The sequence below is a fragment of the Thermobia domestica genome, chromosome 8 (assembly GCF_964235325.1).
Source record: "Thermobia domestica chromosome 8, izTheDome1.hap1.1, whole genome shotgun sequence".
In the NCBI taxonomy this organism is placed as follows: domain Eukaryota; kingdom Metazoa; phylum Arthropoda; class Insecta; order Zygentoma; family Lepismatidae; genus Thermobia; species Thermobia domestica.
Window position 1 is genome coordinate 70,839,683 of NC_137461.1, and position 27,633 is coordinate 70,867,315.

The 27,633-nt window shown below is 36.7% G+C and overlaps 1 protein-coding gene across 1 annotated transcript in view; it reads left to right on the forward strand.

Moving 5' to 3' along the window:
* The first annotated feature begins 334 nt into the window (after positions 1–334).
* Positions 335–27,633, forward strand: part of Chc (clathrin heavy chain) — a 99,723-nt gene continuing 72,424 nt past the window's right edge. The window contains exons 1-3 of the mRNA XM_081768610.1: positions 335–750; positions 22,766–22,991; positions 26,878–27,027. Coding sequence (XP_081624736.1) covers positions 709–750; positions 22,766–22,991; positions 26,878–27,027 — 418 coding nt within the window. The 5' untranslated portion in view covers positions 335–708. The remainder of the gene's footprint in view (positions 751–22,765; positions 22,992–26,877; positions 27,028–27,633) is intronic.

The following is a 27,633-nucleotide window of genomic DNA, read 5'->3' on the forward strand; positions in this document are numbered from 1 at the left end:
AAACTTAACGCAAGGTAAGTAACGGGATCCCGAGACACATTCTAAATGGATCCCGTGGACAATCCCTTCTACACTGCATATTTAGTTAACATTAAGAGTTCACTCTATGAACTACGTAGATACAAAGTAACTTTTATGCCTTTGTAAGTTTTAATCATGAAAGGATTGGTTATTATTAAAAGCATTTGTGATATCAATCTCTCTCTGAAATTTACTTTTCAGTTTTCATCATGGAAGCGCACTTTAATTTTTTGTCACCATATAGTGGTTAACACGGTCAAGTTCTGCCAGTGCGAAGAACCTGATATGCCTTTGCCCTATTGCTTATCAATAGCAGTACGCATGATACTACGCGCATGTGCTCATGTGGCAGATCAATTAACGAAGTATTACTCCGCTCCAGAAAAAATTGAGTCATAGTATTAAATTTATCTGTTAAAGTGTGTATCTTTCCTCCTAAAATAAGTTTATTTAAAAGATAAGAGGAAGAGAAACTCATTGATTTATATAAACTTGGAAAGATTTAATGCGTAAGTTTAATAATATTGGCACTTGTTTCAACCTGTCGTGGAGAAGCCATGTTGGGTGTCAGTGAAGGGTGTATGAGACAGTGGGAGTGACGATCGGAGTACGTGTGGTTAACTGGATGTTGTAACTGGTGCGGAATAGAACTTTTATTAAGATTGAACAATTAATAGTACAACCAACATGACACAAATATTACCAATACGCTTTCAAGAGCACCTTCAGGTGAGTACGAATAATACGTGCACAATTTTCCGTAAGGGTCATGTTCCCATTGATATCGCAATAATGGTGAAGTTAATCCGGTTACATTTTATTACGTTAGAGATAAGCATATAGATGTAGTATATTGTGTGTTTGCAAGTTGTGCTAGGTGGGTTTTATCATTTGGGAAAGTCGTAGGGCATGCATATGACAGCAATAGTTCAAAAGAAACAAATGACCTCTTGATTGTGTCATGCTGGCATATTTTAGTACGGCGACCAATATCCTTGTTACGCTACGCAGAACGCTTGTAAATGTCAATAAGTTACTCACTAGCAGCACTGTAGTTTAAACAGTAATTTAGTGTAAAAAGTAGAATTAAAATTTAAAAATATGTAAGTACGGAAGATTGTGAGTAAATGACGTGAATGAAATCGAAGCGTGATCAGATGACCAAATAATAAAAAAAGTTCATGAATGAAGTATATGTATATATACCAGTTCTTTTAGTGGATGTTGTTGATACTTTATGCCGTACTTTTGTGACTGTTCAATCAGTGGAGTTTATTTTTTGGGCTGAATTTCATCTAGATTCGGATGTTCAAGTGTGGACGTGTCTTGGGGCAAATTCAGGGGTTGCTAATAGGGTAATAGTATACATGAGAACCCCCTGATTTGCGTTTCTTCTGTGTTCTTCTACCACTTCTACATGAAATACCATAAATTTTCTACGTAGTGCAATAGTAAGAAGTATCCATGTGCACAAGACATGCGATATGCATTAAATCCCCCCCCCTCCAGACACACACAGTCATAAAGTACAAGGGCACTACACGCAGATATAAAGTACAGGTACATTCTTTTTTTTTTTTATTTTCGTATCAGTCAATAAGTAAATAAAAATCACTTTGTTACCCCCTTTGTAAGTTCGTACATACTCAATGAATAATCCCTAAAAGATGAGCGTCCTACTCCTTCGGGAACTGATGCAGCTTTATGTATACTATATCCGCTGGGGTTAATATTTATTTGGGTTATAGCTAAGGAGCCATACTTCCCATTTAGGGAAGGACGAGGAACGCCATACTTTCAGGAATTATTCATTGACTATCTAGGATGTTAAAAAGTAGGTAATAGACTGAGTTCTTGCCCTTGTACTTAGGGTGTTTAGGCAGTGCAACAGTAAGATGTATCCTCGTGCACGGGAGATGAGAAGTAGCTGTTCTTAACTATTACCTTTATTGGAGTGTAGAATTGGGTACGCATTACTATCAAACGTAATAGTTACATACAGATCAGATGGTTAATGGGATAAGATTTTACTTCATGCAATTCATTTCTAATACTGTAGTTTGTATTAAGTCATGCTATTGAAAATAAATCTGCAGTAGTTGCGGTGTGTAATAGTGTTCTAATTAAATTAATTGGAGTTCCTAGGAATTTGAATCATTAAATTAATGGGAGTATGTTTAGCAGAAGGAGTCCAGAAGCACGTAAAAAGCACAAAATTTACAGGAGAAATGGATGATGCAAGTACTTAGACGTAACATAACGTAACCAAATCTAACCTAAGCTAACCTAGTATTAGTAGAAATAAGCGAAATTATATAATTTTTTGGGAAATTGTGCTGGACCCCTACACTGCCTTACCTAAACTAACCTAAAGTGACCAGAAATTATGGAAATTGTAACATCTTTTTTAGAAAAAAGAGCTGGACCCCTTCTGCTAAACATGGGCCAATTAATGTATAAGGTAGAATCTTGGCGTTTTATTGTAGCAAAACTTTTTTGGACTACCAGTTTTTTTTAAATGTGAATATACTTTTGTATGTACGACTCCTTTAATGTAGTATATTCCCAGGGTTGGCAAAAACCATGATTTTTGTTTATATATATATATATATATATATATATATTTTTTTTTTTACAACAGGTTTATTTAATTTAAATAATTTGCTCTATGTATTTATATCACATATGGACAGAAATAAGTTTGTTTCGTCTTGGTGTTATTATGCGGGTTATGCTGGAAGAGATCACATAAGCTTATAGCGGAATCCAAACCGCTTCTCGGCTTACATTCGAGGGTAATTGTTCCCTATTTGAACTCGAAACCGGGACTAAATGGCCACAAATGCGATACGTCTGCCGTCTTACTCACGAAGGCCTCCTGATAAAAATACGTTGTACTGATCTTTACATACTTGTTAATATAATTATCAAGAGTCATTTCAGAAGGACAAAAAGTTGCACAAGTCAAACCATTATACAGAACTAGCAGCGTTCACCCCGCTTCGCTGGGGTCACCCCGGAACGCAATAAACTTTGTTACTTAGATAATTTTTACTTTTTCGCTTTCAAGTGATATGATAAAAACCATAGAAGATTGCAGTAAATGTTAACATTATATCGCCTGTCATTTATGTTAACCCGCCGAGTGACACGGTCATGTGGGTTGCATATAAATACGGTTAGATTTAGCTATGATGAGCTAACAAAGGATTTCTACGTTATGGACACTTGAATGGTCAATTATCTCAAGACACTGGTAATTGAAAATTAAAGTGATATGATAAAAACCATCTAGGGTCCAAATCTTAATAACCCCCCAAAAATGAAAGAAATTGGTTCAGCCGTATTAGCGTGATGAGCTAACAAAGGATTTGTACGTTCTCTTTTATATATATAGATTACATATGGACAATTTCAAAATACTGCAGAGTACAGAAGAACTAATTTAGTCCAAGTTTGTTCACTACTACTTTTATTAGTCCAAGTGAAAGAAATACGACGACTTAATTTGCATATCAGTAAGAAAAGTGAATAAAGATACGAATTATTTGAGTCCACTTTGTCTCTGACCCATTTATATATAAAAGATACCAAAGATACTTCTGATTTCAATAAATGCCTCTCGTGGGGTTTGTATGACCCCCCCCCAAAAAAAAGTGCGGCATTTCGATGTATTTTATCAATAGTAAACATTAAAACGAAACAATGTTCAGAATTTTTGTTTGATTGCGATTGCATAGCAGTAATAGCAAACTATAAAAAAAAAAAAAAAAAAAAAATCTGAGAAGAAACCTTTATAAACTTATTTTTTTTAAAAAAAAAGCAAAAGTTGCTTTTGTAGTATAGAGTGACCAGGCGTACTGATTTTCGCAGTATAGTACTGTTTTTCAGCTGTCCTAGTACACCTAGGAAATCGAGAAATGTCCTGAGTCAATTTATTTGCAATATTGTAACATTTCATTCTTTATTCATATTTTAAATGACAGGCACTCTTTTGGTGAATGATGAACCGCTGGGTTTTTGAACACTTCTCAAAAGATTACGAAAGGAGAATAATCAACAAACTATTGTTTTGAAATTCATTGTTATTACTGAGAAGGGCTTGTTGAGATATTGGTAAGTTAGGAGAGATTTCTACTTGAAGTTAACGTACACGAAGCTTCACTGTATGTTCATAAAAATAAACCACTTTGTCATTCACCAAAGCATTTGGAGGTGTGTTGAATTCCTGGAATACTTTTACTTCCGAAATACTTTTGTTCTGTACTTTTCTTTTCATAAAGAATAAATGATTAACTTAAGGGTAACGTTAAATGAAATAAGGACATGCTTATTATCGCGCAGTAGACTAAACTGTCATATACTAGTATATTTGTGTCCTGCTTTTCAGAATCTGGTCACCCTAGTGTAGTATAATCTGAGTAATGAATGGGGAATTTAGGTCTGAAGATGATACGAATAATATATGGGAGTGAAACGTGATAACCCACAAATGTGTGTTCAAGATTTTACGAATATTTAGATTTTTACGAAAGTTTTTCCATTTTTGATTTAAACCAGTTGTTTTTTAAACAGCTGGTTTAAACCATCTAACCCTTGGATATTCCTGACATCTGTGCACAGTTTTGGAAACTAAACAATCTCCTGGTCACATCTGACCCGATGGGAGAATAACATGCATTGTTTTTAGAATTTTCTAAAAGCAAATTCCCAACGATGTTTGAACTATTCGGATGGGACACGTGTGTCCCTTTGGTAGTCAAGGATTAAGGTATGTTTGACGGTTAAAAAGATCACTCTTCACTTCGGTGGTAGAGCAAAACGTTCGTGAGGGAGATGTACTTGTTAGGTTTGATATGTTGGAAGATTTCTCAGGAGACTAATAGATTACATAATCAGGTCGCCCCATACAATACACACACGCTACAAGTAAATGAACTGTATGTATTTCTTAATGCATTTATCGGTAGCTAATCATTGATTGAAGGACAGAACATCAGTATTTATGTTTCCAGCGTAAAATATCTGAGGTGTTTTTGTAACTGAATTTACTTTAATACCAGTCACGTAGTTCATACCTACATTTTGTTTCATGTTTCAGCAAATGAGGCAACCGTAATAGCGAAATCACTTGACTTGTATGTGTGATTGGTCGAATTTTGGGGCACTAGAACAGTGCATATAGATTCATTAGCAACTCTAGGTTAGTCATGAAATGTGAATACTGCCATATAAAATGTTTAACTTGTCTTCAGATATTTGTGTACGGATAGTACACATGGCAAGTTACTTCTCAAGTTGAAGTTTATTGCTCCACGAAGTCACACTTTTCCAGATTTTCTGAATTCTTTGTTTGACGTAATGCATGTAAACCGATCATATCCTCTTGTTTGACAAATTTTTTGGACTGTATCTGGAGATGTGATTTCAGATAACTCAGTTGACTGCCCGATTACCATGAATGCATCACTGTTGCTTTATGCTTAAGTATCTCAGATGAATTGTGGAAAGCGAGTCAAGCTCATACACTTAGATTTGTTGTTGCAGAGAACATATTATGGTAACAAGATTCAGTGATACGAGGAAAGATTTATAGTATGACTTTCAAGATCGACAGTTCGGCATTTGCTGTAATAGAACGTATTGCCCCTTAGTAGAATATAATATTGATTGACGTTATTCGAATTTGAATTAATGAAAGTATCAGGAATGCATTCAGGGAAATACGGAATGTACCTTTGCAATAAGGGGAAGCAAATAATATAATATAATATCTGAGCATTTCCGGTTTATTTGCATCAAAACTAAATTTCAGATGCATTCATGGTTCACAAAACTGTATGACTAATAGGATAGCTCGTGATTGGTCTCTTTCACTACATTGGTTTATTTTAACGTCTAAATCTTACTTCAAAGTGATAGGTGCTTATGGTTTTTAGACGTTAATGTAGATATTTTTTCTGATGAATACCAAGTAAATGTATAATTATGGAAAGTTAGTTTCTGAGAAAAAAGTCGCTCCTAATTTCTGAGCCAGTCAGAAAATAAAAATAGACGTAATAATGAATTTTAATTGAATGGTGGACACTAAATTTCCTAAATAAGCAAATTGAATTAAGTCGTCGTATTTCTGACTCGAAACTATCTTGGATTACATTAGATCTGCCCTCTGTAGTCTTTTGAAATTGCCCATTTATTTTAATAATTTGTATAACTCCGTGGAGTGGTTTAACTTGTGCATCTTTATGACCTTCTGAAGTGACTCTTCAAATAATCACAAGTATGCAAGATCAGTATAACGTATTTCTATTAGATGTCATCCGCGGATGAGTTCGTAGACTCATCTCCTTTGTAATCATGGAATCCTGCGTTCGAGTCAGGATGGAGGATAGTTTCTCCAAAATGAGTAGTGGTTCGGATCCTACTTTAAGCATTGGGTTGTCATATATTTGAGAGAGGAAAAAAAAAAAAAAGAGAGATCGTACGATTTTCAGTTTCATTAAACAACAATTGCAACACACAAAATACAAGAAGTATATTACGTTTCCTAGTAAGCGATCATGTGGCTCGGATTCCAATTTAAGCCGTACATGCTTGTCTCACATGACCTCGGTGCTGAAGGAGGCACTATACTCAGGTTCAACCAGCGAAGTATATTACGCAAATCCTTGTTGTTTTTTGGTTGTTTTAATGAAGATTGCATTTCGTAAGTCCTATATCCTTTTAATTTTTAATAAAAAGTGCATGTCAAAAGGACCGATGATTTTTACGTGCGGTTGGCAACACTGATAAAGAGGAGCTTGCCCTACTATTTTGTGGTTTGCAACAGGGGATAGATCGTCCAAGTGGAGTTGCTTATGTGCGAGTAGCAGTAAGGTGAAATGGCTGCTGTAATACAAAGTCTCATCAAACGTGAAGTGAGATCTGTTATACAATTTCAGAACGTCAAAGGATAGAGTGCACCTGACATCCACTGAGAATTGTCATTTACGGGCCTACCGCAAAGAGTAAAAGACAAGTCGGGCAATTGTGGAGATAGTTTCAGGAAGGGCATTGAAGGGTATTCAGACGAACGATCTGGTGGAAGCCTTAAGGAAAAAGTGCGATTCAATCGCCGGTTCACAATAACTCGCCAAGGAGTTTTCAAGAAATGTCTGCGAAAGCATGACTTACAAGCTAAGTTATCACAAACTGTGTGCGAGGTTGATGCAAAAGTGCTGTTAGACGCTAACAAAGAGCAAAGGGTAACAGCACGTAATTTTTTTCTTTGCCTGGTAGGGGAGGATAGAGATGGCCTCTTTTCTCACGTCGCGACGGGGGATGAAACCTAAATATCGGACGCCACTGGTGAGTCGAATTATCATTCAATGTAGTGGAAGCACTCTGGTTCTCCGAAAGCGAAAAATTCAAACAAACTCCAATTCAGTCACGGCAGCCCTGCTTTGGGGTCAAGAAGGTGTGATTCGTGTGGAGTTCTTTTACCTAGGATGAACAATGACAGCAGATATGTATTGCCAAACTTTAAATAAACAGCGACATGTCATTTAAAATACGCGGAATGTTTCTGGAATTCTTCTGATCCATGACAATGCCCCACACATACACAGCTGCTCGTACTGTTACGACACTCACAGATTTCGATGGAAACTATTCAATCACCCTGCTAGCACCGATCGTCCCCTCAGCGATTTCTTTTTTTTCTTCACCTGAAACCATGATTTGCATCAAAGCATTTCATCGACAGTGAAGTGTTCGGTATATCAGTTCTAGACTGGTTGCACTCTCGGGTGGCAGGTAGAATGCTTGTCCCATGCTACCAGCAATGTTCTGGAGGTTCATCATGACTACGTCGAGAAATAGTCGAGGTGTGTACTTAAATATCAATTACATTAAATTTCTTCTGTCATTTTCTTTGGTTTTTTAAGTATCGGACTAGGCTTTTTCGAAAATACTCTCAGGACATAATTTATAGAGTTTACAACCACTTTTTTGAAGTTCTGCCTTTATTAGTTCATATTCGCTTCTGTGCGTCACATCAGTATATCACGATCGATCGAAAGTACAATGTGATGGTGACAATGTTGACAGTTGCTAAAACCAAATAATTCTTAATCATAAGGTGGGGTGCCAGCTAGATAGGAGGTAAAAACGTATTGTATGTTGTATTTTCTCTACGAATAGTTTCATCGGTAGGTTGCATTGTTAATGTGTATGAAATCAGTTCATGTAATTAAAAAATATCGTTTTAACAAAATTACAAACATATTTGAAAAACATTCTTACTCTGAGGGAAGAACATGGACTGAAAGTATTTGAGAACAGGATCCTGAGAAGAATATTCGGACCCAAGAGGAACGAGAATGGGGAATGGCGGAAGCTTCATAACGAGGAACTACATAGTTTATACGGTTTACCCAACATTGTTAGGGTCGTCAAGTCTAGGAGGCTTAGGTGGGCAGGTCATGTAGCTAGAATGGAAGAAAGTAGAAACGCTTTCAAAGTCTTGACTGGTAGACCCATAGGAAAACGACCATTAGGAAGACCTAGGCGCAGATGGGAGGACAATATTAAGATGGATCTCGCAGAGATAGGAATACAAAGTAGAAACTGGATGCAATTAGCTAAGGATAGAAGTCAGTGGAGAGCTTTTGTGAACGCGGCACTGAACCTCCGGGTTCCATAGGCCATAGAGTTAGTTAGTTAGTTATTTGAAAAATATGTAGTACTATGATTCCTTCTATATATTAAAAGAAAGTGAAGAAACAGTTTCACAGGGAGAATAGAAAGGTATAACGTGCCAGAAAAACGCAGAACTTAGGGAAAAACGTAAGATCTGGCATCCTTATTTAAGCTATAGGACCCTTGTTCATATTCCCGTTGTTGGTGTGAGGGCGTTAAGACCGAACAGGTCTCATTTTATTCATAATGTAATTTTAATTCATTTGTATATATAAAAAGTTTAACTCCAAAAACCTTATAAAATACGCAGTTTTCGCGGATCCTGCTCATACTGAACTTATCAGAAGTGCATCGTATATTTCCAGATTGTGTTTACTAACAAAATTTTCTATGACAAGTTATGTGACCACCTATATTCTGTAAACATATGTACGAAGTTTATCTTGATCTGTTCTTAATTTAGGGCAGGAGGTACAGTTCGCAGCAAAAAACCTGCAACATGAGCATGTAAGTTTATTGTGAAACTACGCCTAATAGCGCAGGGTTTCCACATAACGTCTAAGTGGCACGAATCACGCCAGGAGAAACCTCGGCGTCCTCCCCTGCACACTTATTTTGGAGCAAAAGAATTCGTCGTTTCACAATGAACGTGAGGGGGTGAACAGCTATTTCCAGATTCTACCTGTTCGAGGTTTCTTTGGACAACTGATCACTTTCTGCAACATGTACATCACATGGCCTGCATCTTCATCGACTGATATAGATGACATATTTTCAACTCCCAGTCAGTTATTTTGGTGGGGGACTTTAACTCCTATCATGAACTGTGGAGTTCCCCTCATACCGTGCCTTGAGGTCAAGAATTTGCAACTTTCAATCGACACTTGACACCTTACCCTATTAAACGATGGCAGACCAACACATTTTCACACTGTCACATCTGGATCTTCCCGTCAGCAGCCCGCGTCTTGTAGTTAATCTTCGGTGGCGTGTCTACGATGATTTATGTGGCAGTGATCACTTTCCGGTCATTCTCAGAGGGCTGTTTGTTTGAGAGTTTAGTCATTTGCCCCGTTACAATCTCCGTTGTGCAGATTGGGAACCATTTTCGTGCAGCTTCGACTTTATACCAAACTTCCAGGTTTCTGTTGAAGAACGCGTAGAGGCCTTTCACCTAAGTGTGGTATTTGGTGCTAATACCTCGATTCCATTGTTAGATGTGACTTGGGAAAGGTAGTGCTCCTTGGTGGTGGGAAGAAATATGTCAAAATGCTACTTGATTAAATCAGGGAGATGACATAGCTGGCGCGACTATGTATCCAGTTTAACTACAGATATTTGAATGAGTGCTGTTTGGTTCAAAGTTCTTAGTCTTCATGGCTATTCCATTTCCGTCGACTTTTCTGCCCTACTTGTGCAAGACGAACTGATCAGTGACTAGAAGAGAATTGCCAATGAATTGGGCTAGCATTTTGCTGCAGTTTCTAGTTCAGCTAATTATTCGTCTGATTTTCTACCAGTTAAAGTACGAGTAGAATGTAGATTCTTAGTTTACGTCACCAGATAATGAACATTACACTTTTTACTGCCGCTGAACTTGCTACTGCTCTCGCTAGGACTAAAAACGTTCACCTGGATCAGAGCCCATACATCATGCTGTTTCGCATTCTTCCTGCCACTGCTAAATATCTTTTAGACCTCTATAGTCGTATCTGGATTGAACGATCCTTTCCTGCAGCCTGGCGTAAATCCTATATTTTTCCTATGCTGAAACAACGCGGCAACGTCCAGCTCCAGTTGTAGGCTAATTGCCTTAAACAGTTGCTTATGTGTGTTATTGGAGAAAATGATCAATGCACGCTTAGTATTGTATTTGGAAAGGAACAACTCAACAACTTTCCAGTCTCGAATGTGGTTTCGAAAACTTTCGTTAAACTACTGTTTATCTTGTTCATCGTGAGAGTGCAATCCGAGATGCTTTTTGCCATCGCTAGCATCAGGACGCCATTCTCTTTGACCTTCTGAAGGCTTATGACACCACTTGGCGTTATGAGATTTTACGTGAGCTATTTCTTCGAGGATTACGAGGCCGTTCGGCCTTTGCCTTCTTGGCTGTATGGCCTTCTTTCTCCATCAGTTTCCTGGAGATCGATATTTTCGAGTCAGATTACACTCTCTGCCGCTTCGTGCAAGTGAATGGCGTTTTACAAAGCAGCGTCTTAAGTGACTCGTTCGCTGTGGTGATAAGTTGAGCTATGACACAGATATTAAATTCCTTTCATGGAATTTTGTATGTAAACGACGTGGCAATTTATTACGGCTCTTGTGATCTCGATGTTATTGCTTGGCAATTACAACTCACTCTGAATAAGCTTTCATGCATGACCATTTTATTTACTTTCTCCATCAACAAGGCTTTTTCCACTTCTGTTGCTTACGCAACTGCACATATTCAGATCTTGACTACCTGGGCTATATGGGCTTGTCTTTTGTTGACATGTGATTTCTAAAACCTTCAGCTTAATCTCTGTTCAGTTGGATCAACGTCGGCAGCTCGAATGGAATCGGGCTGTCAATAATAAACTACTGTACTCAAACTTGCGACTAGTTTCTTAACACCAACTCAAGAGTTTTTCGACATGAACGGAGAATAGTCACCTCTTCTGCTTTTATACAAACCACTTTGTTCCAGTTTACCATTGCTTTATATATATATATTCATTCATTCTTCATAGCGTGCTACACAGGTCTTTTCATCTGTAGATCATGTACACAAGTTGTATTTCGTGCTGAAATAGTCTTTTGTGTGTAGAACTTTCTTCACGATCTTTTAGGTAGGTAACTAATTACCTTACAAAGGAGCGTCTCTTTCGAATGTCTTCGAATTAATCTCCTTTTATCTCCTGTTTCATTCCAATCCAGCCTGAAGAATTCTCTTTAAACATTAGTAATTTCACTCGGTCAGAAGCCTTTTTAAGACCATAAACCCTACACTTCCTTTCCTTTTTCTATCGACTTTTCATCGAGTACTCTTAGTGAGCCAGTAGCATCTCTCGTGCTCTAACACCTTCGAACTCACTTTTCTGTTTTCCTAGAGCTCTTCCATACAATCCGGTATTCGAATCCTAAATTTTGTTGCATCCGATGAGATTAAGGCTTAGCAGGGTGGATTGATTTAAATCACTTGATTTTTTAAATAAAAATCGTTGATTTAAATCGAATTCCGAAATAAATTAATTAAAAGTGAAAATAAGTAAAAATCCCGTTTCTGTTCTGTTATTTTGATTATAGAAGTTAATAATAATACAATGAGACTCAAATGTAGAGTATAGTATGAAAACAAGTGTCATGCAGAGGATGATTAGGGAAAATCCCGTTTTGAACAGGTAACGGAGCAATCCTGCTTTCTTCTTTTCGTAACATCGGGTTTGGGTTTTAAAATCGTTAACTATTCCAACGGGGAAATCACCATCGACATTTAAGACGAAAATTCTTTTTGTGCGTGTTTGTTTGTTTCCAGATAATAGGGCGTATTTGGAGAGGTCCTTTCCTCTCTCCAATTTTCTTTTCTTTTTTTCTTTTTCTTTTTTTCTTTTTTTTTTCGTTAATTTTATAACTTTAGGCGAAATGTATGTATTTCATGCCGCAAGCTAAACCCTGTTCGGCCTAAGCTCTAAACTGCGATAAACAAAGCCATGTGAAACTAAATCTCGCTGATTTGCTGTTGGCCTAATGGCGCTTGTACTCCTCCGCAAAATGAAGCTTCATATAAAACTCCTATATTATTATAAATGACAAATATAATACAGAATACCTATTAATGTTGCAATGGAGTATGGCTAATAAAACAATAGAAATAAACACTAAGCATGCGCAGTAATTATGGCGCCAATTCAACTGTGGACGCGTGTTCTGCTTTTAAGCCTGAAAGACGGCTGGTATGAATTCCGGTTCCGTGAGTGTTGTGGTGAAACACCAACAAGGTAAACCTTTACTCACTAAGCAACAATTGTTTACCAGCGAAATTCAAATAATTTTGTTTTAATTTTTCGAGGTTTTTTTCTTCTTTTCTGCTGCTGCTGTAAGTATCTGGACAACACGAGACAGTATTGCCAAATGCACGTGTACAATTTGCTCCTCCCCGTGGGGAGTGGAAGTGATACATCACTAGCCAATCGTATTTGTGACAAGCGGAAGGATACAAATATTTTGTTTATCGGAGTTTAGAGCTTACGCTGAACAGAGACTAGTTTTGAGTTTTTTAAAAATAGGCCCCTGCCAAATATCAGTAACTTCTGTGAAAAAGGGGTCATTTTGATAAACGTTGCTGTACTTTTTCCTTAATGCTTTTAAATTATATCACCTATTTTTAGGTGATAGGGTAGAATCTTCATTATTCGATTTAAAAAGTACCAATAAGTCTTTTTACTTTGTTTTCTTCAAGACTGGGGCATTTTAGAACACGTTACGTATGCTTTCACGCCTTTCTGCGTTGAGGCATAGTGTGTGATGACATCATAAATTTAAGATATTTTTGTTATAGGTATGTATGTATTATTATTATTATTATTATTATTATTGGCGGGTTACATTTTGCATTCAGAAAACTGAAATTTTGCACACTCGTTCAGTGCACCCCTTAATAATTTTCAGATGTTTTCAGATCTCTGCGTAGAAACAGCGAGGTCCAGAGGGGCAAAAATGTTTTTTTTTAAATGATATTTTTAACAAAAAATAGCTTTTTTCATTATTTTTCCGCCTCAGATGGACACATATGAATGGTACCGTTTGAAAGGCTGTTCTATTCTGAAGAAAATGATGTACGTACTATGTTCTTAGGACAAATAGAGATGTCTCAGGAAACTGTTACCTGAGATCCTGTTTTATACGGGAATCTGGGGTATTTGGGGAATATTATTTTTCGCAGGCTTACTTTTGGACCTACAAGATTGAAATTTTGCACATTTACTCAATGCACCCCCTTCAGTATTTTTCAGATTTGTTTCAGATATCTGCATTAAAACAGGGGGAGGGGTTCACAGAGGTAAAAACTGAAAAAAAAAAGATATTTTAAACAGAAAAATCCTTTTTTCGTGATTTACCCGCCCCAGATCCATGATGGAGAGATTTGAAGGGTACCGTTTGAAAATGTTTTATTCTGAAGAGAATAATGTGCAAATCATGATCCTAGGATAAATAGGTATGATGCTATAGCTGCTTGACTGAAAGTCTATAATTTACCTTTAAAAAGAGACATAATTTAAAAGGGTTAAGGAACATTGTTTGGGATTGATATAGGTTAACGATTGAGGATAATTCAAAATTCAACCCCAATACTTTCACTTAAATGGCATAATTAGCATTTAATACTAATTTCTAATGCTTTTTCTTCAGTTCTCGACTTGTATTATACGAGGAGAAAGATTTGATTTAAATCAAAAAAATCAACAAAAATGATTTAAAAAAAAAATCGTGATTTTTTCCCACCCTGAGGCTTAGGTAGTCCCCACGTGATTATGGGTTTGCTTTATTGACATGTATCCTGTTTCATTACATAGTAGACATTTTTTTCTCCATTTCCCATATATACTCCTTATAAACTAGTCGATACGTTGTCTATCCAGTTTGCTTCAATAAGAAGAAACGAAATAAATTTTAATTTCCGGTTCCGCTTCTTCGACTCGTCTCGAAGTATTGTAATTCTTCATCGTCGAGGTAAATTCGACTACTTATTTTCCGACTAGTTCTCAATATATTTTTTCCACTTTCGTAAACGTTATTTTATTCGGTAACTTCCATTCTTAATTTCCCACTGTCGTCATAGGAAAGGAAGAACCATGGTGTAGGAAGCTTGTAAATTTTGCCCAAGTGTTATGGCAGTGGTGACGGCAAATACATTATCATGATTTGCTGTTTTCTAATTCAAGTTGTTTTCAATCTGGCACTGAAAGTAATTTGCCTTCACGGGGAATTGAACTGCTCACATAGTTACCTTCGGGAAGTAATAATGTCAAATATTATTGTACATCTGAGTGAAAGTTCTATATTGCTTCGTACAATTTACATTTAGTTTTAAACAAAACTGTATACTACAAATCGAAAGTTCTTGATAATCATGTTTCACACTTTCCGGTGTGTTTTTAACGGGTTTCCGTTTTTTTTTTCTTTTTTTTTTTTAATACTATACAATATGCAAAGTTGCGGATTTCAAAATTCGAGAGAGTATTAATTAACTAGAAGATTTAAAAAAAAGAAAAAAAAAGCCACAAACATTCGTGCGTAGGTCATTTTTCTGTACTAAGCTGCTCCAATAAAAATTGTTACATTCTGTGGTCCATCCTCGTAGTACCTAATTATTTTGTAAATATTGTCAATTTTGACCATGCTAGAATGATAGTGCTGCCATTTGGGTTCGTGGGTTCCTAAACAGTTCATTCCACTGTAAGACATTTGGCAGTGGGAAAGTGTAACGATGGAGTGGGTGAATTACAAGAACAGTGTTGCAATCATAGCGCTGCACAAGTTGAGCATGCCACTACCACGGATCTTCGCCACCGTGAAATTTCTGCAAATCAGTGAACGATTTGTCTGCCGCACCGTCTAGCGTTACAATGAAATGCGAAGTATCAATGACAGCAGCGTGGTGGCAGACCGTTCACAATGAAGATATCACAGCCAGTTAAGGCCGTAGCTGCAAAAATTCGGTGAAATCCCTTCAGGATTGTAACGTTCCGAGATGTACATTTCGAGACCAACCATATCACTAGTGCTCTGACAGGACCTGGGACGGAGCCTACGAACTACGTACAGGTCACTTCCTTACTGATGTGCTACGCAGGACATGGCACAGGATAATTCTCTTTTCCGGTGAGAAGCTGTTCGTGGTTGAGCAGTCCTTTAATCCTCGAAATGGTCGTATGTACGCATAATCTGAATGTGTTTCCAGAGTGCAAATGTTCCATTATCACTATCAGTCATGATGTGGTCGAGTGAGAGCTTCAACGGTACAACATGGCTCCATTTTTGTGAACAAGGGGTGAAGACATCTACCATGTTTCCCAATCAACAGGGTTCTTCTTCGCCTACGAGGCACGGTCAACAGAGGAGTGGCTACGGGACAACGTCGCAGACTTCATCTCAATCAGACTGGCCCTGTAGCAGTCCAGATCTGAACCCGCTCGACTGCAAACTGATCAATGCTTCAGTCAATGGCCTACAAGAAGACACCCCCTGATCGATTGTGGATTCTTTGAAACGCTCCCTGATCGAGGCATCCTGCAACTTCCCCATCGACACGGTTCGTAATTCCATTGACGAGTGGCCTGCCAGACTTCGAGCCTACATTCATGCTGAGAGTGGACATTTTTGAAAACTGATTGGGCTCTTCATGCTTCACTTCTGTGTATCGTATTGCAAAAAGATATCAATATATCATCAATACTGTCTGTTTCAATTGCAAACCTCTTGACAGTTTATAAAATGATATCCTGCCATCATGTTCTATCCACAACATATCCAAGTAAAACTGCACTGTGTGCATTTTTCTTTTGCGATCATAGGTGCACAGTGGCTTAATAGTAGAACGTGGGATCCTTGGTTCGATCCCAGCTCGCGCCAAGTGGGCTTTGTGCTGGACAAACAGTGTTCGTGAGTTTTCTCGGGGTTCTCCCGTTTCCTCCCACTTTATTCATCCACCATTGCATTCATTTCTCATTACAGTCTCCTGTAGCTTAGCCAGCATAATCGTGGGACGTAAAACTGAACGATTTAATGTTTCTTTTTCAGATATACAGTACCGTACTTGTTTTTCTAAAATCTCTTGTAACAGCAGACGTTTTTGACAAGTATGCAATCGAGATACCAAAAACACAAACTGTATGCTCTAATACGATGTTTTTCAATTAGTGTGCCATGAGATTCGGTATGCGCGCCACGGAACTTCCTAAAGTGGGATTATGAAGCTGGGAAATAAACAAAAGTAATATAATTCAATATAAATTGGAGAAAAAAAAAGAAAAAAAAAAGGAATAAGAAATTAATTCCAAATGCTTAAAAATGTCAAGTAAGTTGTTCAAAATGTAAAGAAAATTATGTATTACTTTTTTTAAAGGGAGGCCAAGACTAATGGACAACTATAAATTGTTAATACAAAAATTTAGTTCCCTAACCCTACGTCCAATAGCACGTGGTAAGAGTACGTACAGAGCAGTATTATATATTTCCCGAAGTATTATTTTATTCGCTTATGGTACTATTACGTGCAAATACTAGATTCACTCACGTCACTATTATTAATTACAATATTTATTATACTCCCTGGTACTTCCTTGAACACAAAAGCAGAGCGTTTTCGAGTTCCCACGTGGCTATATGATTAACATACGCGCCTTGGGCACTGGAGACAGACTTCGATTCCCGGTGGAAGTTTGTGATTCGGAAAGTGAAATTTTTAACATCTGACGGTTATGCTTTTTATGCTAAAGGAGGTAGCTGATTGAGGAAGGCGAATAATTGTGTGATTTGTGCTGTCGCACTGGCAAACGGGACCACTAGACCAGGGGGGGGGGGGTATGTGATTCGGATTCCACATTAAGCTGTAGGTCCACGTCTCATATAGCTTCGCTGTTAAAAGGGACGCTAAACTCAAAATCCAATTCCAACCAGATCATCTTCATGGCTGAATGGTGAGTTTACTATATATGATGCTGGTAGTCTCTGCTCAATTCTTGATTGAACCATATATTCTTATGCCACGTGATTCAGTAGACCCACATTCTATATACAGCCTTGATCCTAAAATATTTGAATGTAATATAGGTTCAAACAAAGCATTAGTTTTGTATGTGCATTAGAAGTTACGTTCAAGATTTGTGAGAATTCAATATCTGATCCTCATTCTTCTAAATTTCTCACTATTCCTAAGGCACTTTATTGTAGGGTATGCAGTTTTTTAGTCCACTGTACATATGTAATATTGGAGAGGTTGTGCTGTTGTCTGTAGTAGTGAAGATAGTGGCAGGAACGCCCACTTGAGTTCCAAGCTTTGGCAAGTTTCCAATGGTTTGTTAACGATATGATTAAGCAAGAGTGATGTAAGCCTTTTTTTTTTCTGTCGTGTCAATTAACTTGTGCTGGAAATGTAAATATGTAAATATATATATTACTAAGAAAGTGCTCATGAGCTTTTTCCTTATATCATTAAAAAACTAATAATGTTCGCGATATTCGAATAGTTAAAAATGTTAATACTATTTTTGAGCGTAAAAATACAATACTGTTTTATACGATGAAATTGTTTGGCAGTCTTCGATTTCACTCAAAGCTGCTTCTGTGCATGTGGGGAGAGGTTCGATCCGGGGCGGAAGTGATTTTCTCGGATCAAGCTGAGCAATGATCCCTAGCCTGGTTTCAGCAGGACGCTTCTCATGTAACCTCAAATCTAAAAAGTTGTTAATTTTCAATTTATCAGTTTTGCACTGAATGTCAAGATACAAAAGATAACTAATAAGCATGGTTTGAAAGAACAAAATCCTAATTAGCCGAGATCGAAAAATTCCTGGCACCGGGTTGCTATGGTGGCTGGAAATAAGTCTGGTGTCTAGCTAATATAAGGTCAAAATACAGGGCGACCTAAAAGTTGGTATACAGTACCGTACTGATCTGCTCATTGCATTTTATATAATTTTTGTTGGCCATCAGATATTATTATTATTAATATTATTATTTGTTCTTAATGCCTGTTTTCTTATACCTTATGCTCGGAACAGCCGAAGCATTCAAACCCATAAAGGTGCCTTCCATTTCAATTCAGGCAGAGCATGTACCATCACCATCTCAGATATTGTTGAAACTTTTTTTATAGCAACTAGACATGTTTTTAAGAGACCCATATTTTTTTGTTTTGTCGAAAAAAATTTTCCCGCCAAGTAATGGGCCATCAAAGACGGCGAGTACAATTTATGAATTGTAGAAGACATGAAAAATGGTCAACTTCGGAGCCTCACCATTCGCCTATGGAGACAGGTAGAGTTATAATTCTTGTTGTGGTATGTACATAGGGATATAAATAAACTATATTTTATTATAGTTTGGTTTGCGCATGCGTATCTTTTTGTACATAAATTAACAAATGAACGTCAATTTATCTGAAAAGTCGAAGTTTGCGAATTTTTTTCGAGCACTTCCGGTTCGAATTTTAAAATTCTGTTTTCGCGGTTGGTAAGACCTAGCTATCCGCTTTCCGAAAAAAATTTTGTATCGCTTCTGTGTGCAACCGTTTTGTCGCAAAAAATTCGAGAAATTGTAAAATTTTCAAAAATCGCCATTTTTGGGCGCCATTTTCTCGAAAACACCATTTTTTAAAATTCTGAAATTTTGTCAGATGGTTCAACTTTACATGAGTAATAAACACACCAAATACCATTCTCGACCAATGCTTCATGAATTAACTGCAGCCTTTTAAAGTTAGCGAAGTTTCGTTAACTTTGATGTCACAGTTGGCAACACTGGGAACAATAAAAGTGCAATGATTTGATGATGTTTGTGGTTCACATTCATTAAATGAAGAATAAAAGGTTTTCTTGACTGTTTTGTTCATTATTTTGATCAAGAAGGCTCTCTGAAATAGTAAAATAAGCCTCTCCCTACTCCTCCGTTTTCTTAAACCGAAATAATCTGAGGTGGAAATTACGATTACGAAACACATAAATTTTAAGTTTACTTGAAATGGCCATCCAATAAATTCTGTAGATCTACACAAAGCCTGAACTATTACCTCAGTGATGATTTGGAATGCTCCAAATAAAGTCTCAATTAAGTGTGGTGTCATTAGTGATCGAAAAAGGACAAAAAGTTTAAAAATCGAAACGTTTTCTTACGCGTTCCAAAGAAACTTACTGACTTTTTAAACAGAACAATCCCAACATAAGAATGGGTCACTCGGAATTTTACAGTATTCGACTAAAGTGGGTCAGTTCGCAACCTGCGAGGGAAGTGTGTATGTGTGTGTGAGTATTGTGCAAATTTTAAGTTACCTGCTACTGCGTTGCTACAAATCAAAGGTGCAGCCTGTATTGAAGCTGTCATGAGTGACCTATTTTCTTTAGTAGTAGTATGATCCGTAGAAAATGACAACTGTCTTCTTCAAGAATGTGGTGAATGTCCTGGAGTGGAAGGAATAAGTGTAGAGTCTTTAATTATTGATCCTGATTAAAATGAAAGTGTTAGGTATGCCATATGGGAAAACAATAATCTCGTTAAAAAAACTGTGCCACTTTCTGTTTTCGTATCGTACATTGCTGGTTTAACTGTAATTCATGACTACATCAAGAAAATCCAAAGAGAATTAATTGCTACCAGAAAGCACCGTATAAAATTTCAAGATACAAATTCTATTTTACTTCATATGGACTTCGCTGAAAACTGGACTGTTATTCTGCAAAGTGAAATTCAGAATTATCACCGGAATATGAATCAACTGACAGTTTTGTTGTAATAAACGACGATAAAACACACGATTCGGCTCATGTACTCATAGCCATAGGCAAGATTCTAAAAATACTCGAAGAAAAGCGAAACTATATTTTATAGAAAAAAGTTTGAATACGAGAAAATAAGTGTCTACAATTTCCCAAACCGTGTCAGTGATTTCTGATGGTGCTGCATCTCACTTTAAAAATCGCTTTCAGATGTTCGAGATGCAGACAGGTCCGATAAAGCAGTGGTTTTGCAGTGAAACCGGCCATGCAAGGGTATCTGCGACGTTATTGAGGGGGGGGGAGGTGTAAAGAATGTGGCAACGCGGCATAACCTTAGGCAAATACAGATACACAGTGTTAAAACCGCAGAAGAAAAAAAATGAAATGAAATCTTTAAGTTTTACGTCCGACGCTTATCCCGGTTAGGCTAAAGGAGACGGTAATTATGAGAAATGAATGAAATGCAGAAAGTGGGAGGAAACGGGATTACCCTGAGAAAACCCACGAGCACAGTGTTTGTCCACCACAAATCCCACACGGCGCGATCTGGGATCGCACCAGGGACCCCAAGCACCGGAGGTGAATGCTCTACCACTGAGCCACCGCGCCCGCACTAAAACCGCAGAAGAATTCGTGAGTATAGTGCAAGTACAAACTCCGGGTATTACTCTCGTTCTGTTGCCTGGAACTGAATTCGACGACTTCCGGAAGAAAAAAAGGGAAAGTATGCGACCGGTAACTGGTATTCAACGAAGTCATTTTTGGCTTTCGGAAAATGGCGAAGTTTTTATGGCAGTAACGGGTCACCATGAACTAACTTCATGCTTCCTCCAAAATCGAACTTCTGCAATTCAAAGTGTAGATTTAAGAAATCTGCAAAAAGGAACTTTTGTTACATACATATATGTATGATAACCAGTGGTGCGTAGCAGAAATATTATGAATAAATCATGAATTACGTGAAGTTGAAGTGCTGTTATGCTTCCACATGGACCTTCAGCATTTGTGACTATCGACAATGTACTACGCAGGGGCGGATCCAGCACGGACTTCTGGAAGGGGGGGGGGATAATACTGCTACTTAGAGCTACTTTTAAGAGCTCCAAACTCTGAGATCGGTTTTATTTATATAAATAAAAAAGTTTCATCCCCCTAGATCCACTCCTGGACGAATTGTGAGTGAGCCAACACCTATTGGAGCACCTTCACGGTTACATGCTATTAGCGAAGAAGACACCAACCAAGCAAATGATTGGTCCACGTAAAAAATAAAAAAAATAAGTGAAATTTTGTTTCCGAAGACCATTTTAAGTAAGTGAACTTGAAATTTGTGCGTTTCGTAATCGTAATTTCCACCTCAGATTATTTCGGTTTAAGAAAACGGAGAAGTAGGGGGAGGCTTATTTTACTATTTCAGAGAGCCTTCTTGATCAAAATAATGAACAAAACAGTCAAGAAAACCTTTTATTCTTCATTTAATGAATGTGAACCACAAACATCATCAAATCATTGCACTTTTATTGTTCCCAGTGTTGCTAACTGTGACATCAAAGTTAACGAAACTTCGCTAACTTTAAAAGGCTGCAGTTAATTCATGAAGCATTGGTCGAGAATGGTATTTGGTGTGTTTATTACTCATGTAAAGTTGAACCATCTGACAAAATTTCAGAATTTTAAAAAATGGTGTTTTCGAGAAAATGGCGCCCAAAAATGGCGATTTTTGAAAATTTTACAATTTCTCGAATTTTTTGCGACAAAACGGTTGCACACAGAAGCGATACAAAATTTTTTTCGGAAAGCGGATAGCTAGGTCTTACCAACCGCGAAAACAGAATTTTAAAATTCGAACCGGAAGTGCTCGAAAAAAATTTGCAAACTTCGACTTTTCAGATAAATTGACGTTCATTTGTTAATTTATGTACAAAAAGATACGCATGCGCAAACCAAACTATAATAAAATATAGTTTATTTATATCCCTATGTACATACCACAACAAGAATTATAACTCTACCTGTCTCCATAGGCGAATGGTGAGGCTCCGAAGTTGACCATTTTTCATGTCTTCTACAATTCATAAATTGTACTCGCCGTCTTTGATGGCCCATTACTTGGCGGGAAAATTTTTTTCGACAAAACAAAAAAATATGGGTCTCTTAAAAACATGTCTAGTTGCTATAAAAAAAGTTTCAACAATATCTGAGATGGTGATGGTACAATTTTATATTTTTTTGCCTGAGTTGAAATGGAATGCACCTAAATTAGAATGTTATACTTGATCAATGCAGGGGTGTATACCTACTTTTGGGGCACTCTGTATGTAAACCTATGTATCAACTTGGATTTATATTATGGCACCTCACTCCGTTTTTTTAAGCACTGCTCATTAGTCATGTTTTGATTTGCCCTATTGTTAAGTTTTGGAGATTACAGATATTATTTGGCATATTCCACTAGTGAATGTACAAATTTAAAAATTGGTATCGCTAGGATTAAGAGAATAGTTAAATTTTTATTCTTCTTATACCAACAGTATTTTAGTCTATCACATACTTTAAATACCTATATTTTGTTTTTCTTCTCTTTACAGCTCACTAACATTGGGATAAATCAAACCAGTGTTAGTTTCAACACCCTTACGATGGAATCGGATAAATTTATTTGCGTAAGGGAGAAGGTAGGAGAGGCTGCGCAAGTTGTCATCATCGATATGAATGATCCAACCAATCCGATTCGAAGACCAATATCAGCAGACTCGGCGATCATGAATCCAGCCAGTAAAGTTATTGCCTTAAAAGGCAAGGCTGGGGTTGAGGGTGGGGAAATTTTCTTTTTATTTTAGTTTTAATTTTATGTAAGTCTTTAATCAGATACAACTGCAGGAAATGCTTTTAGTTTATTTTCTCAAAGCATGATGCTTAGAATTTAGTTGAAAAAGATTGTTCAAAAAGTTGATTACATTGTGTTGCATTAGATCAGGATTGCTTTAGGACGTTTTAACTTCGTTTAAATTAGTGTTGCAGACCATCGTTTTTTAATGGAGTGCTTTCTATTTTCGGTTGTAGAGGTAAAATAGGAATTACTTTCAAAGTGTGGAACAATTTGCCTTGATGTTAGAATTGGAGTAGATTTACTGTTTGTAGTCACATGATTTTAGAAATAATTGTTTTATGACAGCAAGAGAAATTAGTGTAGTTCAGTTCCATAGGGAAATCAGCATTGTGGATTTGTGTTTTAGCTAGTAAGCAATAAAACTGCTCATGTAGCTCTCTGTGCATGTGATTTACGTCTTAGCAATTTATAAAAACTAATAATCAGTTTAATTTATTATGTGAAACTAGTGTTCGTTCAAATTAGCCTTGTGATCTAGATTTTCAGGTTATAAAAGTTTGGTTGATTGAATGTTTATGTATAAATTTGAGTAGTAACATAACGTATGTTTTCAAATCCGAGAAGACTCCCCTATTTTTATCAAAGGGTTACATAAAAATACATTGAGAAGATAGTGATTTTATTCAGTAAGAAAACACATAATAAGTCGTGAAAGAAAGACTATCTCATATTGTCGGGCTCTGAAATTGCGTCATTCAGAAGTACACGATATTATTAATTATAACTGAAAATACAATTTTCATGTCGAAATATATTTTAAAGTTAAGCATAAATATTTTGTAACCTACTGTTTTTAAGGAAATTCTCAGTAGTGTTACTTTCTAGTTCGAAAATAATTAAATTAATTCGTAATAGTGTGTATTATTAATTGCGTGTGTATATATAGGGTAGACCATTTGATATATAAATTTTGTACCATGCAACCCGCCAAGGGGACATTGTTTGGGAAATGCTGATACTACTGTTCATCAAAACTAAGGATACTACAGTATCACAAACATCGAAAAGCAACCAGGGAGGTTCTGTAACAATAATAACGTTAAGTGAGACGGACAGGGTAATGCACATCCAAGCTACGTATTGTCTAATACTGCAGTCAACGTATGACGTATTTCGAACAGATAGAAGCAGTGTTAAAAACATGAAAATTGGACTTTTTTCAAATTTATTTTGAAAAGGCGTTGTGGTACGTATCAAAATTCAATTACGTACATGGTTTTCAATAGACATAAAGATCATAAGCCATTTACAGGAATTTAATATTTCAAGCCATCCGGGAGATACGAAAAAATGGCAAAATTTGATATATTGCTTAAATTTGTTTGAGAATTTTTTGAAACAATTTTTTAAAATTTCTTTTGTTGCTGAAACATTACAACAGTAACTTTTGCTGGGTGTAATTACAAGACATTCTAAGAATAACGTAATTTTAAGCAGTGTTGAAACAGTTTTTCCATATCTCTAGAACGATTTGAGATACAAAATTGCTGTAAACGGCATTGTCATATTTACATCTATTGGAAACCATCTATGCAGTTGGATAAGGTACTTAGCCAAGCTAAGCAGTTTTTCGAATTAAAGGCTTTTGAAGCAAATTAAATTTTGTCCCTTGTAACTTGGTTCTACTCACTCGAAATCTTGTCACATCATGATCGTTGTATTAGACACTCAAGTATTTCGGATATGAACTGCCTCGTCTTTCATTTGCGTTATTACTGCTGTAAAGTCTACCAAACCTCGGATGTTCGTTACACTGTAGTGTCCTTAGTTTGCAACACTGAAGTGAAAGATCCGGTTTTGTTGCCTGGATGGAGCTCTTGTGTTCGTATCCCATGTCAAGCAGTAGATCCGCGTCTCACATAGCTTCGCTGTTGAAAAGGACACTAAATTCAATTCAAATTGTAACACTGAATAACAAGTGTGATGTTGTATGTTTTCATTTTACATGTAAATTTGAAATGTGTAATAATCTCACGTAGTGCTATTCTAAGAAATAAATTTCGTTGGCTTACCTGTGGTATGCCGAACACTGCCTGCTGATATTTGTGTGGTACAGAATACCAATTTTTTGTCCGTTAGTTTAAAAGTTACAAGAGCATATCAAGATAAGTAGTTAAATCAATGAAAAATAAGGTATAAAAATTTCGAAACTCTCATTTGTTAAAAAGTAAGTTAACTGCGTGCTGACGTGCCACAGATTAAGGAATGTTAGTCATGATGTTATGATGGAGTTGTCGGTTTATTTGAAAGCGATTTAACTCCTTTGCCTTTCGTTGATAGGTTTGAAAACTAATTTACTTCTTAAACTCGAAAAAAATGTATGAGGAATAAAGGAAAGAGACCATCGGTATTCCTATAATAGAAGTTTCTTTCGATCCATGCAATCTATTCATATGGCACAATATTTTAATACATTTTTGAGCTGCTCTGGACTACTCTAGAACATAATCGCCCTACAGTTTTTATTTGTCTGAGTAATGTACAGTTGTGTCAAGGGAAACTTGGCCACTTTAGTTTATAAACTGTTGTCCTGCCCACAGTTCAAATTGAATCCAAGAATTCTCTTAATCTCTTTATGTACTTTTCAAGCTTAAGTATTGAAATATTGTACCTCCAGTTAGAAGGTTTTCAATTTAATATAGGGTGCAATTGTCGTAAGCATGACTATAAATACTCATGATCTTCTAGACTTGAAAGGTCGCATATGAACATTGTGGAGCATGTATTAGTTACCGAAAACCTAAGAGTTCGTTACTTGATTAAAAGACTGGTTTGCATGTACCAGTCATACCAATACGAGGGTCATTTCATTAATAATGCACAGATTGGCAGTATTGTGTAGTGAATGATGCAGTTGCAGTAAACCTTGCGTCATTTGAACTTCAATTAATGAGATGTAAGCACTGTAGTGTAAACATCTTGGCTGTGATAAGTGTTACGAGTGGAGGCTGCAAGTGTTTCATGCTCTGCGTATGTTGAAGATCAGAGGTCGCACATCGAGATTGACTTTAGGTGCCTACGGAAATCCACAGTTCTCTACTTAAAGTTTGTGGAGATTCGACAGTGGACTGTAGTACTCTCGTTCGGCTACTCATTTTCGTAGTGATCGAGCCGAAGTCAAAATCTGTCCAACGAGTGGAGAGCCTTATCTTCCTCACGACCAAGACAATTTCGATGCGCTTGAAGATCAGACGAATGATGATTTTTGTTATGATCACCAAAAAATCATCATGAGAGTTCTATGTGAAAGAAATGTCACATTATCATGACTTGCAAAACTGTGCAGAAGAAATGCACAAAACCCGACCTCGGTTGCTCGAGGTAGGGCCACTCATTCTCTACGAAAGCACTTGTGATGTAAGTGGAAAAACTACGTGAACGTTATTACTTATGCTCCCTATAGTCCGAACAAGAGTACCTATTCCCAAGAGGACTGCAACCTGCAACCTATACTTTAGGACATAGTTTTTCTACCTCTAGAAGAAGTTTCTTTCGTCGTTGCCCGAGCCATTCGACAACTGAGAAAAAATGAGTGAGAAAACTGGAGCTTACCAAACGTTGGGACTCTGTTATTGAGAAACACAGGGACTACATTGAGGGTTTCTAAAGATAGATAGTATGAAAAAAATTAAACGTGTAAATAAATAAAAACTACTGTGCAGTATTTCTGGAATGACCCTCTTATAAACGGGTAAAGGAGGAGTCAAGTCTTTAAGACAGTGTTTGTGTATATGGGTTAATACTATGACGAATTATTTAAAAGTAGTAATATAAATGTTAGTAATTTTTTTTAAAATATTCTATTTCTAGCTCAAAAAACATTGCAGATATTTAACATAGAAATGAAGAGCAAAATGAAAGCTCATACAATGACAGAAGACGTTATATTCTGGAAATGGATATCTCTGAATACACTTGCGCTTGTGACAGAAACTTCAGTGTATCATTGGAGTATGGAAGGTATGTCCTGTTTTATTTTTTTCTTGGTCTCTCGAAAGTAACTTTGTACAAAACAATAAAAATAAACAATTTACGATCGATTTGTAAGCAACATAGAAAAAAAAAAGTCCAACGAAAATAAACTAAACTTAGAACAAGATTCCTAACATAATAGTTGCGGGCCGCTTCCTTCCTTTCCCATTCCTTTTAATTTCACAATTGAGGGCTGAAGGGCGTCATCCCTCATACATAACAAACTAACATGGCCACAGATGCCGAAAGGCCAGAAATCTTGTACCTAACATCTTGCTTACAATAAATCACAAATACTCTGAAATTCCAGAATTTCTCTTGTATGCCTGTAAAATGTACAAAGTTCAACGTAGAATGATTTGTAATGTTTAATTTCATCCGAATTTACTCTTAAAGAATAACATTCTTTCGAACTCTGAAGCTTTTATGATACTTAAGATTACATGTTACGACGGCTGAACAAAACATGTCAAGGTAAATTTCAGATGCTCAGTGAACTTCAAAAGTGTCACTCCTAAAGAGTGAATACTTTCTGAAAAAAGGATCGTGATTTTTTTTTTACAGTGCACGGCAGAAGTTATTATTCCTCCTTGA